This window comes from Contarinia nasturtii, unplaced genomic scaffold (genome assembly GCF_009176525.2).
Source record: "Contarinia nasturtii isolate CC-2019 unplaced genomic scaffold, AAFC_CNas_1.1 Cnas_scaffold_129, whole genome shotgun sequence".
Classification (NCBI taxonomy): Eukaryota; Metazoa; Arthropoda; class Insecta; order Diptera; family Cecidomyiidae; genus Contarinia; species Contarinia nasturtii.
The window spans coordinates 3,356,468-3,369,630 of record NW_022197486.1 but is presented as its reverse complement, the minus strand read 5'-3'; the positions used below and the strand labels follow the sequence as shown (position 1 = coordinate 3,369,630).

Genomic DNA, 13,163 nt, shown 5'->3' with positions numbered 1-13,163 from the left:
TTAGGTATGCTTGTACCCTCACCAACACAAGATTGTCGAACATTAATTGGCAATCGAAACGCAGACGAAATTAGCGATCTTTCCGAAAATGGTTCTGACATTGAGTCATTGCACGCTGAACACAGTGACAATGATTTGAAGCGCAGCCGATTAAATGCATATGATTTACCACATGTTTTAGTTGAAAGTAAAACACTGATTGGTGGAAAAAATGAAATGAATTCGTTTGAACAAAGCAAAGCGGCTCTCATTGATCTACTTGAACCCGATAGTTTAGTTTCTGAACAGTCTTTGACCGGTCAAAGTCCAGCCATTTCAGAAGCAAAAAATAACCTCATTCTCATTGAAGATCGAACCACCGCAATTGCATCATCGTTAACTAATAAACGATTCACAACCATGGATAACAGTATTCGAAGTGTGCAAGACCAAAACTCTGATCTGCTCATTAAATTCGATTCACTTGAGGCGTACGAATCAGATGACACACATACGTTGAATGAAAATGAGAAAAACCAAAGGTAAAGGAGCTCATCACGTAATCAATTCATGCTTCGTATTCATGACATTTTATTACGTTTTTTTTATGATAACAGAGAATATGATCCATACCACGAAGAGGATATAAATCGCTTCACTGGTAAGTTCGATTCAATTTTATTCGTTTTTCTTAGAGTATTTTCCATCATTATGAACCCAACTTCCGAGAATTCCAATTAATCCCTCTCCAAAAATTCAAATAAGCAATTTTACGAGCCTCTGAGCGAGGACCACTCTTCATTTTTGCCCATTTCACCCCAAAAGCCTTTGGCATGCACATCTATGCTTTCAATTATTTCGCTATTGATTTATTTTAATTTAAAATTATAAACTGCACAAAGAATAGTTTGTTGTTGTTGTTTTTTTATGTATGTAGCATTGATTTGTTTATTGCACAAACTAAACATTTTCAGATGAATGCGGTAGCTCAAGCACTGTGGCTGCTGACACAATTACAAAAAATGACGATCGAATTTCGTTGAAAATGTTGTCATCGTTAAATGTAAATGAAGAATTTAATGATTCGTTGGAAGTGAATACGACCGACAGAGATTCTGTTCAAGATATTGATGACGATATTAAAGGTGAACCATTTGATATCGTTGAACAAGACTCATTAGAAACGACAAAACTGGATGTAATCACATCGAATAACAATGTGCCAGAGTTTCTTCCGTTTGCTCAAATCGGAAGTAGTTGGTCAAATGATGAGTGTCCAGCACAAAACAGTACTTCTGAGTTTAGCTCTAGCACTAATCAATTAGTTGAAATCGATAAAATAAATAACAAAACTAACGAATTCGATGATCAAACTAACAATACAATTACCACTAACCAATCAGACAATCAAGACTATCGAGATTTACCAGGTATTACAAAAATGCATGCCAATCGTAAAAACATTATAAATCATAACAAATGTTTTTTGCAAAGATTTTCGGTGTAAATGTATTCGTTGTAAACTAAAAAAATATCAATCATTCAATTTTAGGATCGATTGCCGAAAGAGAGCATATGAAGTGGCAAAATGCTGTTGAGCTTCCGAATAATCCATATTCGGCGGAAGCGCTACAACGCCGATTGAGTCAATCGTCGAATACAAAATTCCTGGATATCGAACGATTAACTGGAAAGTGTGAAACAAATATCAAAAGTACCCAGTTAAATACCACAAATCAAACCAAGGCCAATGCACCAATCAAAGTTGTATTGAATTCAAATAGGATGGATTCAGAGAGGTTTGTATACCAAAAAAAGCCATCAATTTAAATCGTTTGTAAATTAAAGTGTTGTTTTTGGTTTGTAATTTTGTTAGATACCGCCGAGATTATTACATAAATGATGCGAAAAGCGCTTCTGGTTCACGGGCTCTGAAAACTAGTGGTGATCTTAATCGCCACCGTACCATTGACGACGATGACGACGACAATAATGCTGACGACTATGATGATGACAATAATGGCTACAACACCCTGGACAATGATACGAACGATGATAGTGTGAGTGATTTAGATAGCTTTTATAGTAGTCGTAGCGAATGGCAATGTAGATATCGTTTTGCTCATGTGCCCACACCGATGACTTTACGAATGAGAAACACATCAGCAATGCAATCGCTTGAATCGCTCCAAAACGACCCACAACTGAAACGTTCACATTCATTATGCTCCGTTCGAACATATGGTATACGAAAACATTTAAATCGCAATGATTGCGTTGATTCATTGGTAAGCACATTGGGTCGACAATATGGAAAAGCCCGCATTAAACCCCATCCGAATCACCAACCACATGGTGGTCAAACGATTGCACATTTGGAACGTGATACTTTACACAGTGATATTCATCGAAATAGTTTTAGTAGCCGAAGAGGAACTCAAAATTTTGTCATTAATCCGTTATACACCGAACAAAACACAGCGGAATCATAAACGTAGATTTAGAACATTTCGATGCCATTCACTCAACAACTCGGGAAAAAAACAAACTTATGGTTGTTATTCAACACGAATGGCATATCTCTGACTCGTTTGCGTGGCCGTTTGTTTAGTTAACGTTCGTATCTAATTCTTTCTTTCTTCCACGTTTCGCACTGAGGTTAGTTTCATTTGAACAACTGTATTGGCTGGATGTTTTTAGTTTTTGTTGTTTCTTCTTCTTTTTCTTCGGTGTTTTTTTTGTTGTTGATTTACGCGTTACATTATTGCTGTGCACTTGATAGTAATATTATTGCCATTGAATGACGTGAAGAAAGCTGTATTTAAGCTTGGAATTCATGAAGCGGCAAAAAGAGAACAAATTAATTGAGTATTCGAGTTAGATGAGAGAAAAATTCAAGATATATAGATTTGTATTTATCGTGTACACACTTTTTTAATTCAGTATAAAAGTCAAAATCGTCGCAGTGAATTCGTTGTTGATTTTCTGTTATGCGACTGTGCCATTTTTGTATTGAAAATTGGTTTTGTTTGTATATGGTTTGAAATTCAGTTATAAATCACAGTGGATCCAACATTCAATTCCTCCTCAGTAAGTAACATAAAAAAAAAACCAGTAGCTTCCAAAAGATGACATTAAAGCTTCGTAAACCACTTGATTGCTATGTACATTATTACAACATTATTAAATAATACCAACAACAACAAATTTAATAAGATAGCCCATTTTTGTTTGATTGATTAGAGTAGCCATACACATACGCACACACACACCTACACACATATTACCAGTTAAGTTTAGCAAAAATCGAAATTGTAATCAATATGTATATTATACAATGAAGTTATATTATTAAAGTGAAATTATTATATTATCGTTTATTGAAAAATGCGAATAGTAAAGTGAATTGGTTGTTTTTAGTAAGAAACTTCTTTCGTTTCAATATCTTGCATACATTTTTCTGACTTATTTATTTCAAAAAAAAAAAAAATTACTTGCTTGTATTTTGTGGTAAGTTGTGCATTTATCTTTTCTCAATTTCGTTGGCCTTTTTTCTATCAAAATATATTATCCATTCAATGAAATTTTAATATATTCATCAAGAGATCATGAGAAAATGAAAAAGAACTCTTACTAACAACAACAACAATATTCATTCATTCACACAAAACACAAATAGCAACATCAAGTCCAATAGACGGGTTGTGAACTAGATAATCACCACCATCGTCATTACTGTATACGTATTTTGAATGTATGTGTTCTTCTGTGTTTAAAATTATAACCACATAAAGTTGTATTAGTAATGATTTGACAGTTCACCATAAATATTGTTATTTTTATTTTGTGTAAGTAACAGCATAAATTATCGGTTAAAAACTAAAATTGATGTGAATATCACGTTCATCCTCGGTAGCTCATGTCCTCTTTGAACCGATAATTTCAAAAGTAAATTGACATAATTTACTCGTATCCGCATCAAACAACATAGATTGATAAGCTAAATTCATTTTTAGAAAAAAAAAAATATATTTTTTCGATCAAAATCCAATTTATGTTGCATAATGATTGACCATAACTTTTCTTTTGTTAAATTCAAATTTAATTCGGAATTAACATTTGATCAATATTCCATTGTTAGACAATACAAAAAATGGATCCGGCCAAAAATAAAGTTTGAATTCGTGAAATATATTTGACGTGAATTGGCAGTCATTAGCCAAAAAAAAGGAGCGTTGTAATTCAAATGGCGAGACAATTCACATATATAAAGTCTTATGCATTAACAAATATTTGCATGGAATTGGATGACAATGAATATTCCCATTATAATTTTTCAATGGATTTTGCTTCATTTTTTGTTTCTCTTTCGAACAGCACAAAAACAAAATACTTTCAAATATTTACCTAGAAATTCGCATTATATAAATTAAGATTAAAATTTTGACAAATGAAGTAGCATAATCATATCAACAACTAAAAATATTCATATTGGTATTATGTACTATGACTATCTATCGATTTCATATCATTCTTCTATTGATAAGCACGAAATAAGTATGTTAAAGTGTCATTCTAATATTGGACATTGATACTATTTGACCACATTGCGAAACGCACGAAAACAATACAGAAACAAGGCACATGTATATTTTTTTTAGATAAATATTGTTTTTTCCTGGTAAAATAAAAACATTAGCACAACATGTCGTTATCGGCCAATACATGTCACATGTCGATATTAGTGTTCGAATGCTCAAATATTTTTGCTGTTTGTGAAGGTCATATAAATCAATTATTTACTGAAGAAACTATATAGCTCAATAAAATGCTAAAACGTTTCAGCCGCTCATTAACGGCAGCCCGATAAGAACAATAATGATCGTTTGCTAAAACAGTTTGTCGCAATTGTAATTGGTTCGAGCTTTTTTAATTTCCATTCAAGAACATATGGAAAAAATGCAAATTGTCGCGGACAACCGTCTTTAGTAAATTGACTGTTTCTTTTTTTTTTTTTCTTCTTTTTTGTTGATAAAAATAGCAATCTTAATATTATCGTGAATATGTGTGGAACATATGTCAATATCGGTACACTCACATGATTCAGATCGAATCTGCTCACAATTTAATTTCTTTCTTTTTCGAACGAAAATTAAAGTAAAAAAGAAAAGAGAAATAATAATAATAATAATAAAAAAAAACAAAGCCAAACAATAGACTCGTTAAAATTGAAAAGAAAAGACATATAAATGAAACGAAGGAGAAAAAAAAACAAGAACACGTTAATTTGGGGCGTTGGTTTTGTTGCTGAATAAATACGCATAAATCGCATTTCTGTAATCGTGGAGTGTGATACACAAAAAAAAATACCCTGAAAAGTGGGCAAAAACGAAAAATACAAAATTGAAAAGAAAGAAAGTAATTGAGACACTTCTAATAATTCAGTTGGAAATATTATCAATGTATTGTTGGTATGTTCATTCGTTATTCTTCGTCTGTGTGTGTTTGTCGTGAGGATCGATGTATTGTCGTCGTGTAGCCAGCTATTCATTATACATTGTTTTATATTTTTTTTTGTTTTTGTTTTTGTTGAACCTCTTATCATATATGTCAATAATCTATACATCCCTTCTTTCTCTTTTCTCTTTCTTTTAATGTTGAATATGGGACCCATTTCAGTTGCATATTGGCGATATAGAAGTGGTATCGACAACACAAACTCAACAGACTTACTCTAACCACTTGGAAAATCAGACAGAAACATTGCGTAAAGTGCAACCAATACAAGTGGACGAAAGTGATCCGATTCTCAACAAGGCAACAAAACTAGATCATTTATGTACCGAAGATCGTGACTATTTTTTATTACAAAGCAACACGGTTACAGCTGAAGAGTACGCAAAATTAAGTTTAGATTCGGAAACAACTGACGATAGCCACGTACAGCAATTATCACTGCCACATTGTGACGACAGTTTGTCAACAACGGTGAGCGAAGAATCTGAATGTACGGCTGCCGTTCGTGTATACGATTTAAATAAGCGCGAAACGAAAATTTTGCGTCACGATATAATCAAACGATCACGCAATCCAATCGGCGGCGAAACAATTAATTCATTTGATAATTTTGGAAATTGCTGCAGTGAAACATACACCAAAGAACGAAGCGATTCACCGCTTCAAACAACCATTAAACAATTGAACAGTCGTTTATTGGAAAACGTAAACGAAACACGCAAACCACCGAGATCACCAACCAAACTTAAATCAACACACTTGAATCGAAATCCACGAAAACTTAAAATGTCCGACGTTCAGTTGATGAATGATGCCTTTGGCACAAGCTTGGATCCAAAAATTATCGACGAATTGAAGCGAAAAAATGGCGAAATTGATGAAGTTGAGTCAACAAATGTGACTCACGATTTTGATAAGAATTTAATAAATGCAACCGAACAACTATTGGATAAAGAGCGTGAATTCAGTAAAGTGAGTAAAGAATTCGATGAAGAAATACAGTGCCAAGAATCAGATATTAAACAACAATCAGATGAATCAACCGTGTCTGATTGTGAAAATGCACAAAATGTGTTAGTCAATGCAAGTGCCAATTGTGAATCAACAAATACAACAAATGTGCAAGATGATAATGAAAATATTGAAAATAACTGCGTCACAACCGAATGTGAAACGATGGATTTGCTGACGTCGCATAGTCAAACGACAATTGAATCGCCCGTGCCCATATCGAACAATCAAATTCAAAGTCAAGTGACAAATTATGAACGAAATCACGAGGTTATAGTTCAAGTGAATGAACATAAAGAAAAATCGGTCATTGAAGAAGATGTTATAGGTGCGTTACCATCTGTCAAAGAGCTCGCCCGAACATTTTCAACAAAAACAAACACCGTACCAGAGAAATTGCATCGCCCAAAGGTAAGTTGCTTATCATTTGTATGTATGTTTCTTAAAGTGCTTAAGTTTTGAAAAGCAATTTCACATATGTTACAAATATAATTGAACTATTGGTTTATTTTCACTTAAATCTTTGCGATTTTATTGAAAGCGAAAACTAACTAATCAGGTAAATTTATTGAATCAAATATAAATCGTTAAATATTGGAAGTAAAATGTTGTGTCAAAATAAATTTTAAATTGTTTAAATCACATTGTGTTACAGATGGCTTGGCGTAGCTCGTACAATGGGTCCAACAACAATGACGTTAATGTCAAAGATCAAAATGGAAATGATTCATCATCGAATGCACCTCCGAACTTTAACCATTCATACCATCCAATGGCGCCTGGCTACAGCATTACGGCTCGCAGCTTATCAACGAAATTTCGCGAAGAATTAAAGTAATTATAATCATTATTGAAAACATAAAATCGTTTATTACAAAAGTGACTTTAATTAATACTTAAACGAATGAATTATTTGGGCAATTCAGAGATCACTCTATAAACACATGTATATTCATATATATGTCCCTTTTGACATGTTGTATTTTATTCTTTTATTTATTATTCTTTAGGAATGCAACAGATGAAGGCCGTTCATCTCCGGAACGGCCCAGCAGCCCCGTGCTGGTGCCTGGCATTTTGAAAAATAACGTCGCATTTTTCGAAAATTTGCGTAACAAATAGATGAAATCATTTGTAAAACAATGTAAAATGGTTCCCATATTCCATTTATAACAATTGTTCGATTTTACAAATTTGATCAATGATAATAAAAACGACAATGAAGCTGGTATCAGAATAGACAGCACTAGTTTTCAAACATGCATACAAACATACACATATACATACACGCGTACATACAGAATACATAAATACATACAAAATAACATATTATTAGCATATTAAAGAGATAGAAAAAACTGATTTACAATCGTCAAGTAAATTTACAATATTTTTATGGAAAATAAAAGTTTTGCAACATTCATGTGTATCTTAATGTTGAATCTTTCAATTTGGAACTTCATTTGTTATTATTTATCAATGAGCACTTGAGCATTTTCTGGAGAATTTTTGTATCAAAATTATGGTAAGTAAATTTTCTGAAATCATTCTTATTTAACAGGTGGTAATACGCCAAAAGGTACATTTTTCTCTCTTTTATGAACTTTTTTTTGTACTAGTTGCCATTAACGTTCGCTTTTAGTGTTTTTCGATACCTTCGGTTTGTGTTTCAAACCGAAAAAAAAAAAAAAAAAAAAAAAAAAAAAAAAAACCCTTGCTTAAAATTCAAGATTGGTTACAATTCAATCGGTTGCACACAAAAATGTGAAGAAATCAAAGAAATGTGAGACCGAAAGACATTGTTACAACAAAGTGAAACCAGTTTCAGGCAACTACAGCAGTTAATGCGAAACAATCGTTTAAAATATTTTTTTGGCAAATCCAGTATTTCTGGAAAAAAGAATACGACAAATTTGTGGATGCTGGATAAATGTGGATATATTCCCCAAAACCGGTTCATTCAAAAATGACATCCAAATTGCTTGATATTTTGTCCTTTAACTATTTCATGTAAATTGATTTTCTATCCGGTGTGACATGACTGGCATTCGTACTTTCGATCAAATCATCAACAATAATTCATAAACACTAACATAAAACTGCTTTGCATTCATAAGAATGTATCACCTTTGAATCTTATACAAAATGGACTTAAAACGAGTCATATGCACCTCGCACCACAGTGATCTATGTCACGCTTTTGAATTATAAGCAGGCCATGTATATGTTGATAAATATTGAAGAGTCAATAAAATCGAAGTTATCTAGAGTTTGTATTTTTATAATGCCGCAAAAATATAAAACAATTGAACCACATCGTGTGTTCAAAGCTGTTGAATGAGATAATTAAATCAATAGAATTTATGGTTTCCGACGACTGTGAAGGAATGCAAAAAAAAAATATGTTTAGACTGCTAGAAAAAAAACGTGCTTGTAAAACGTAAAAAGACGTGCGAATGAAAATGCTTATCGCATGAAGTTCAGATGAAAAAAAAATCTGTAACAAATTGAGCAAAACGTACCTCCCCCCGCTAAATCATTTTGAACATTCTGTATTATCAGACGATTAAATTACCAATAACAATCGTTTTAGACCTATCGAATTTTTCGCATTGACCACCAATTATTGTCTACAAAATGACACAAAACGATACAAAATAAACGAAATCGGAAATGAAATGATTGCGATTTGTGTAGTATGCTACAACGTAAATTTGATATTATCAAATACACAGAGAAATTAGTCGAAGCAAAAAAAATGTCTCGAGATTTGTTATTAACTGATACCTTGTTATTATTTTATAAATCCAAAATGCAAAAAACGAAACAAAACAAACAATCAAAATTGATGATATTTGTGATTGATGACATTTTATTTTGATCAAAACACTCGAATTGACCAATTCAACTCGATCCGCTGATCATATAAGACATCTGAGCTAGTTCTAATTCATTTTTAGTCTGATCTATTCGTTGGGCAAGTGAAATAAAATGGTATCACTGATATTAGTGGGGATTTGGATTGCTTTAGCAATTTTTCAAATCTATAAGTGGATGTTTCACCGGCCGAATAACAATTTCCCGCCAGGTATACTTAGTGATTGTTAACATCGATCTTGTGAATTTCTTACTCGATTCTCGTGTAATATTTTGATGAAGGACCACCACGACTGCCTATACTTGGAGCATATCCCTATTTACTCTTGTTAAATTATAAGCATGTCCACAAAGCAGTGGATTGGATGTGTTGGTACTATAAAACCGATGTCTTGGGATTATATGCGGCTCAATTTCCGACGATTGTTGCGAACACATCGACAACGGCAAAAGAATGTCTCAATAATCAAGCATTGGATGGTAAACCAGCACTAAAATTGGCACAGCTTCGGGATCCCGATTTTGAAGTTAGAGGTAGTCACAATCGATTTATTAAATTCCACAAAAGCGAAATTTTAACCAAAAAAAAAAAACGAATGTTAAAGGAATATTTTTCACGGAGGGTCCTTTATGGCATGAACAACGCCGTTTTGCTTTGAGAAACTTACGAGATTTTGGATTTGGTCGACGACAAGATGAACTTGAACTCGAATTACACGACGAAATTTTGAATTTACTTGACTTGATTAAAAATGGACCGAAATATGATTTTGAAAAGGTTTTCTTCATAAGCAAATTTATTTTTCATTTTTATTATTCTGGAATGTGATTGTGGGTTTTTTCAATTCATAGAATTTTCATGACGGTGATAGCGTATTAGTTCCAAATATATTCCCATCTACGCTCGGTAATTTTTTTATGAAAGTTTTTTTGAACGAGCGTTTGCCAAGAGAGAAAATGCACATTTTGTACAAGTAAGCCTGTGGTATCATTTTAAATTGATAAATCTTAAAATATACAGGCCGGTCTTAATTTATTTTATCCAAAAAAAACAGAGCATTTTTGAATGGAAGTCAATTCGGAAAGAAGGGAGATGATTGGGGTTTGGAATACAATTTATATGGCATTTTGATTTTTTTTTTTAACTCATTTTATTTACTTAAAAATATAGGACGAATGTTCAGCTATAATGAATGGATACCTAAGCTATTTCCCAAATTTTCTGAATATAATTTGCTTAGAGAAACACAAATGAAATATTACAATTGCATGAAGGTATAAAAAATAAGAAAGTGCTCAAAGTGCAATGAAAAAATAGTAAAAACAATTTTGTTTCTTCAATCTCTCATGTTGTCAGGAAATTATCGATGAACAACACCGAACATATGATCGAAATCACGAACGAAACTTTTTGGATATATATTTTAAGAAAATGGAGGACAACAAAGATAATCCAAAATCAAGCCATACCTGTAAGTATGAACATTTTTTAAAAACCAACAGCCAACATCGTTTACTCTACTTTTTTCCAGACCAGCAATTGATTCTTCTGACGGCAGATCTCTTTTTGCCAGCATTACTTGCTAATGCAATTCAAACGCAATTTTTACTGCAACGCTTTTATCTGCAACCAGAAATATTGAAAAAATGTCAAAATGAAATAGACACAGTTGTTGGAAATAGTCGTCTACCAACGCTGAATGACAGACAAAAGTATTTTATCATTACATTTATTTATATTATATTGAAGGGTTCATTTGTGATGTATCACGCATATACAATGAGATTCAATATTGTTTCAATTTTATCGGCATTTACTAGACACCATTATAAAATCTTCGTACCGATAAAATATTATTATCTCAATATTTACACCGTGTTTACATGTTTCCAGTTTGCCATACGTCGAAGCAACCATTCGAGAGTCTCTGCGTCATGAAACACTTATTCCATCAGGTTTACCACACACCGCAATGGCAGACACTAAATTCAGAGGTTACGATATACCGAAGGTGCAAATGTGTTTATTGCTTGAATTTTGTATTTCTGGCAATTTTTTTAAATTTGTTACTGAACATTATTATAGGGAACAATTGTTTTTTCATCATTGCATGCATCACATGTGAATGACAAGGAAACTTGGAAAAATCCCGACCAATTCCAGCCGGAGCGATTTCTCGACGAGTCTGGACAATTTTCACCGAAACTAGATAAATCGATGCCATTTGGAGCTGGAAAACGAGTAAGGATATTAAAATGTTATTTTGAAAAAAAAAAAAAAAAAAAAAAATCTTTGCTTACAGATATGTGCGGGGGAAACATTCGCAAGAAATACACTTTTCTTGCTTGTTTCAGCTCTTGTGCAAAATTTTAACATAATATTACCAGCCAACGGAAGAATGCCACTTCCATGTGAAACTCTCTCAGGAGTCTTCAGATATGCACCAGAGTTTCGCTTGAAATTTGTATCACGCTAATTCCATTTTTGATAAATTATCTACATTTTTGTTGTTTTTTCTATACCTACAATATTATTCTTAAGAACATCATAACTATACGAAATAAATCGAGAAATATTATGTTCGGCATATTATGTACATTTAAATATAAAATATGGTTTTTAACATCAATTAAAATACTATGAATCAAAAAGTAGATTATCTTTTTCATATATTTGACCAACATTTTGATACAAGTTTAATAAATTGAATCCATATTTACATTTGGATTTTTCAATATGTTGAAATCTATTGGAATAACTGTAGTTTTATGAATTGTATAAATCTTCTGGAGTGCAGGTATCAAGGTAGCTTGAAGGAAAAAATGAATCAAAAAAATATATAAATTTTCTATTTATTTGAAAATGTTAATAATTTATAGTATACAAACTTTTCGCAATATGGCTTCTCAACTGAATCTTTATATTCGCTGATGAATCTCTCTTTTTTTAGAAATTCATCTGGATACTTTTTAAGCAAATAGATCCAACATTGGTGAGAATTTCTGTTAAAAAATAAAAATAAATAAATTTCATATCAATTCACTCTCAATGTTTAGTTTTAATTTTCTCAATAGATGGCGTGAATATTCATATAAGTTTGACAAATGAACTTTCACTATGTTGCACTTACCCATCGAGACCGTTTACATTGAATACGTTTCGGTCGTATAGCTCTGGATAGTCTTCAAGTTCATCCAGATTTTTGAACATTGTTTCATCAACGGAATAAACTTCGCCACAAATATTGTGGCCAGTATCCGGTGCATTATCCAATAGAAACGGAATGTTGTATTTCGTTGCTATTAGAAGCGGAAACTTTTTTTCAGTTGTTCCTTTGCACTCAAATCGTGCAAATCCATTGTCTTTATTTGTTAACCAATGATGATTTGGTTCGCCTTTTTTCAATGTGCCATACACAAAAACTTGAAACAAACGCTTATCAGGAAACATTTTAACTATGTTTATCTGAGACAGTTATCTATTTATTATCTTTGATGACTAATCACCAATTTCACCAAAAAAGGATTTAAAATTAAAATGACACTACAATTGGATTAAAAAAAACTACTACTTATACTTGTTTCATAAGTAAAAGAATCAAATCTACAATTGAATACGATGATTTATGTAATTTTCATTTATTTATTCAATAAAATCACATTCAAAATCGAACTGTGTGTTTACATGGTTGCTTTCTAAATGACACTTTGACAAGCAATGCAACCAACTTAAGTGTCTTGAAAATTTGTTGGTCGCCTTTTGTTGCTCTGATTCGGGT

General features: G+C 32.3%; 3 protein-coding genes across 11 annotated transcripts in view; 2 read left to right on the top strand and 1 right to left on the bottom strand.

Annotated features, from left to right (window-relative positions):
- LOC116339839 (protein PFC0760c) overlaps window positions 1-7,964 on the top strand; it is a 29,376-nt gene extending 21,412 nt beyond the window's left edge. For 6 of the 9 annotated variants that reach the window (XM_031765939.1, XM_031765910.1, XM_031765932.1 and 3 more), the window contains 9 exons: window positions 5-521; window positions 597-640; window positions 954-1,409; window positions 1,532-1,778; window positions 1,856-2,039; window positions 5,659-6,918; window positions 7,049-7,066; window positions 7,163-7,341; window positions 7,518-7,964. In XM_031765939.1, the coding sequence (XP_031621799.1) occupies window positions 5-521; window positions 597-640; window positions 954-1,409; window positions 1,532-1,778; window positions 1,856-2,039; window positions 5,659-6,918; window positions 7,049-7,066; window positions 7,163-7,341; window positions 7,518-7,629 (3,017 nt within the window). In that variant the 3' untranslated portion in view covers window positions 7,630-7,964. The remainder of the gene's footprint in view (window positions 1-4; window positions 522-596; window positions 641-953; window positions 1,410-1,531; window positions 1,779-1,855; window positions 2,040-5,658; window positions 6,919-7,048; window positions 7,067-7,162; window positions 7,342-7,517) is intronic. The other 3 variants (XM_031765946.1, XM_031765954.1, XM_031765917.1) reach the window with 3 other exon arrangements.
- Window positions 7,965-9,429: 1,465 nt separating this feature from the next.
- On the top strand, window positions 9,430-12,039 carry LOC116342118 (probable cytochrome P450 304a1). Its single transcript, XM_031769622.1, has 11 exons — window positions 9,430-9,595; window positions 9,667-9,918; window positions 9,990-10,162; window positions 10,237-10,358; window positions 10,440-10,486; window positions 10,556-10,659; window positions 10,742-10,856; window positions 10,917-11,097; window positions 11,279-11,396; window positions 11,471-11,626; window positions 11,688-12,039. Exons 1-11 carry the CDS (start codon window positions 9,499-9,501, stop codon window positions 11,859-11,861), a joined length of 1,539 nt encoding a protein of 512 aa, XP_031625482.1. The 5' UTR covers window positions 9,430-9,498; the 3' UTR covers window positions 11,862-12,039.
- Window positions 12,030-13,067, bottom strand: LOC116342129 (putative gamma-glutamylcyclotransferase CG2811). Its single transcript, XM_031769632.1, has 3 exons — window positions 12,516-13,067; window positions 12,274-12,387; window positions 12,030-12,194 (listed from the first exon to the last, which is right to left on the bottom strand). Exons 1-3 carry the CDS (start codon window positions 12,833-12,835, stop codon window positions 12,152-12,154), a joined length of 477 nt encoding a protein of 158 aa, XP_031625492.1. The 5' UTR covers window positions 12,836-13,067; the 3' UTR covers window positions 12,030-12,151.
- Between the last annotated feature and the right edge of the window lie 96 nt (window positions 13,068-13,163).

What these genes read in the sequence shown, in the direction of transcription:
- LOC116342118 (XM_031769622.1), top strand. Translation starts at nt 9,499, where the DNA reads ATGGTATCACTGATATTAGTGGGGATTTGGATTGCTTTAGCAATTTTT. An exon ending in TCCCGATTTTGAAGTTAGAG is followed by an intron (nt 9,919 to 9,989) that starts GTAGTCACAATC and finishes CGAATGTTAAAG; the next exon opens with GAATATTTTTCACGGAGGGT. An exon ending in AATATTACAATTGCATGAAG is followed by an intron (nt 10,660 to 10,741) that starts GTATAAAAAATA and finishes TCATGTTGTCAG; the next exon opens with GAAATTATCGATGAACAACA.
- LOC116342129 (XM_031769632.1), bottom strand. Translation starts at nt 12,835, where the DNA reads ATGTTTCCTGATAAGCGTTTGTTTCAAGTTTTTGTGTATGGCACATTG. An exon ending in AATGTAAACGGTCTCGATGG is followed by an intron (nt 12,388 to 12,515) that starts GTAAGTGCAACA and finishes ATTTTTTAACAG; the next exon opens with AAATTCTCACCAATGTTGGA. An exon ending in GAGAAGCCATATTGCGAAAA is followed by an intron (nt 12,195 to 12,273) that starts GTTTGTATACTA and finishes TTTTCCTTCAAG; the next exon opens with CTACCTTGATACCTGCACTC.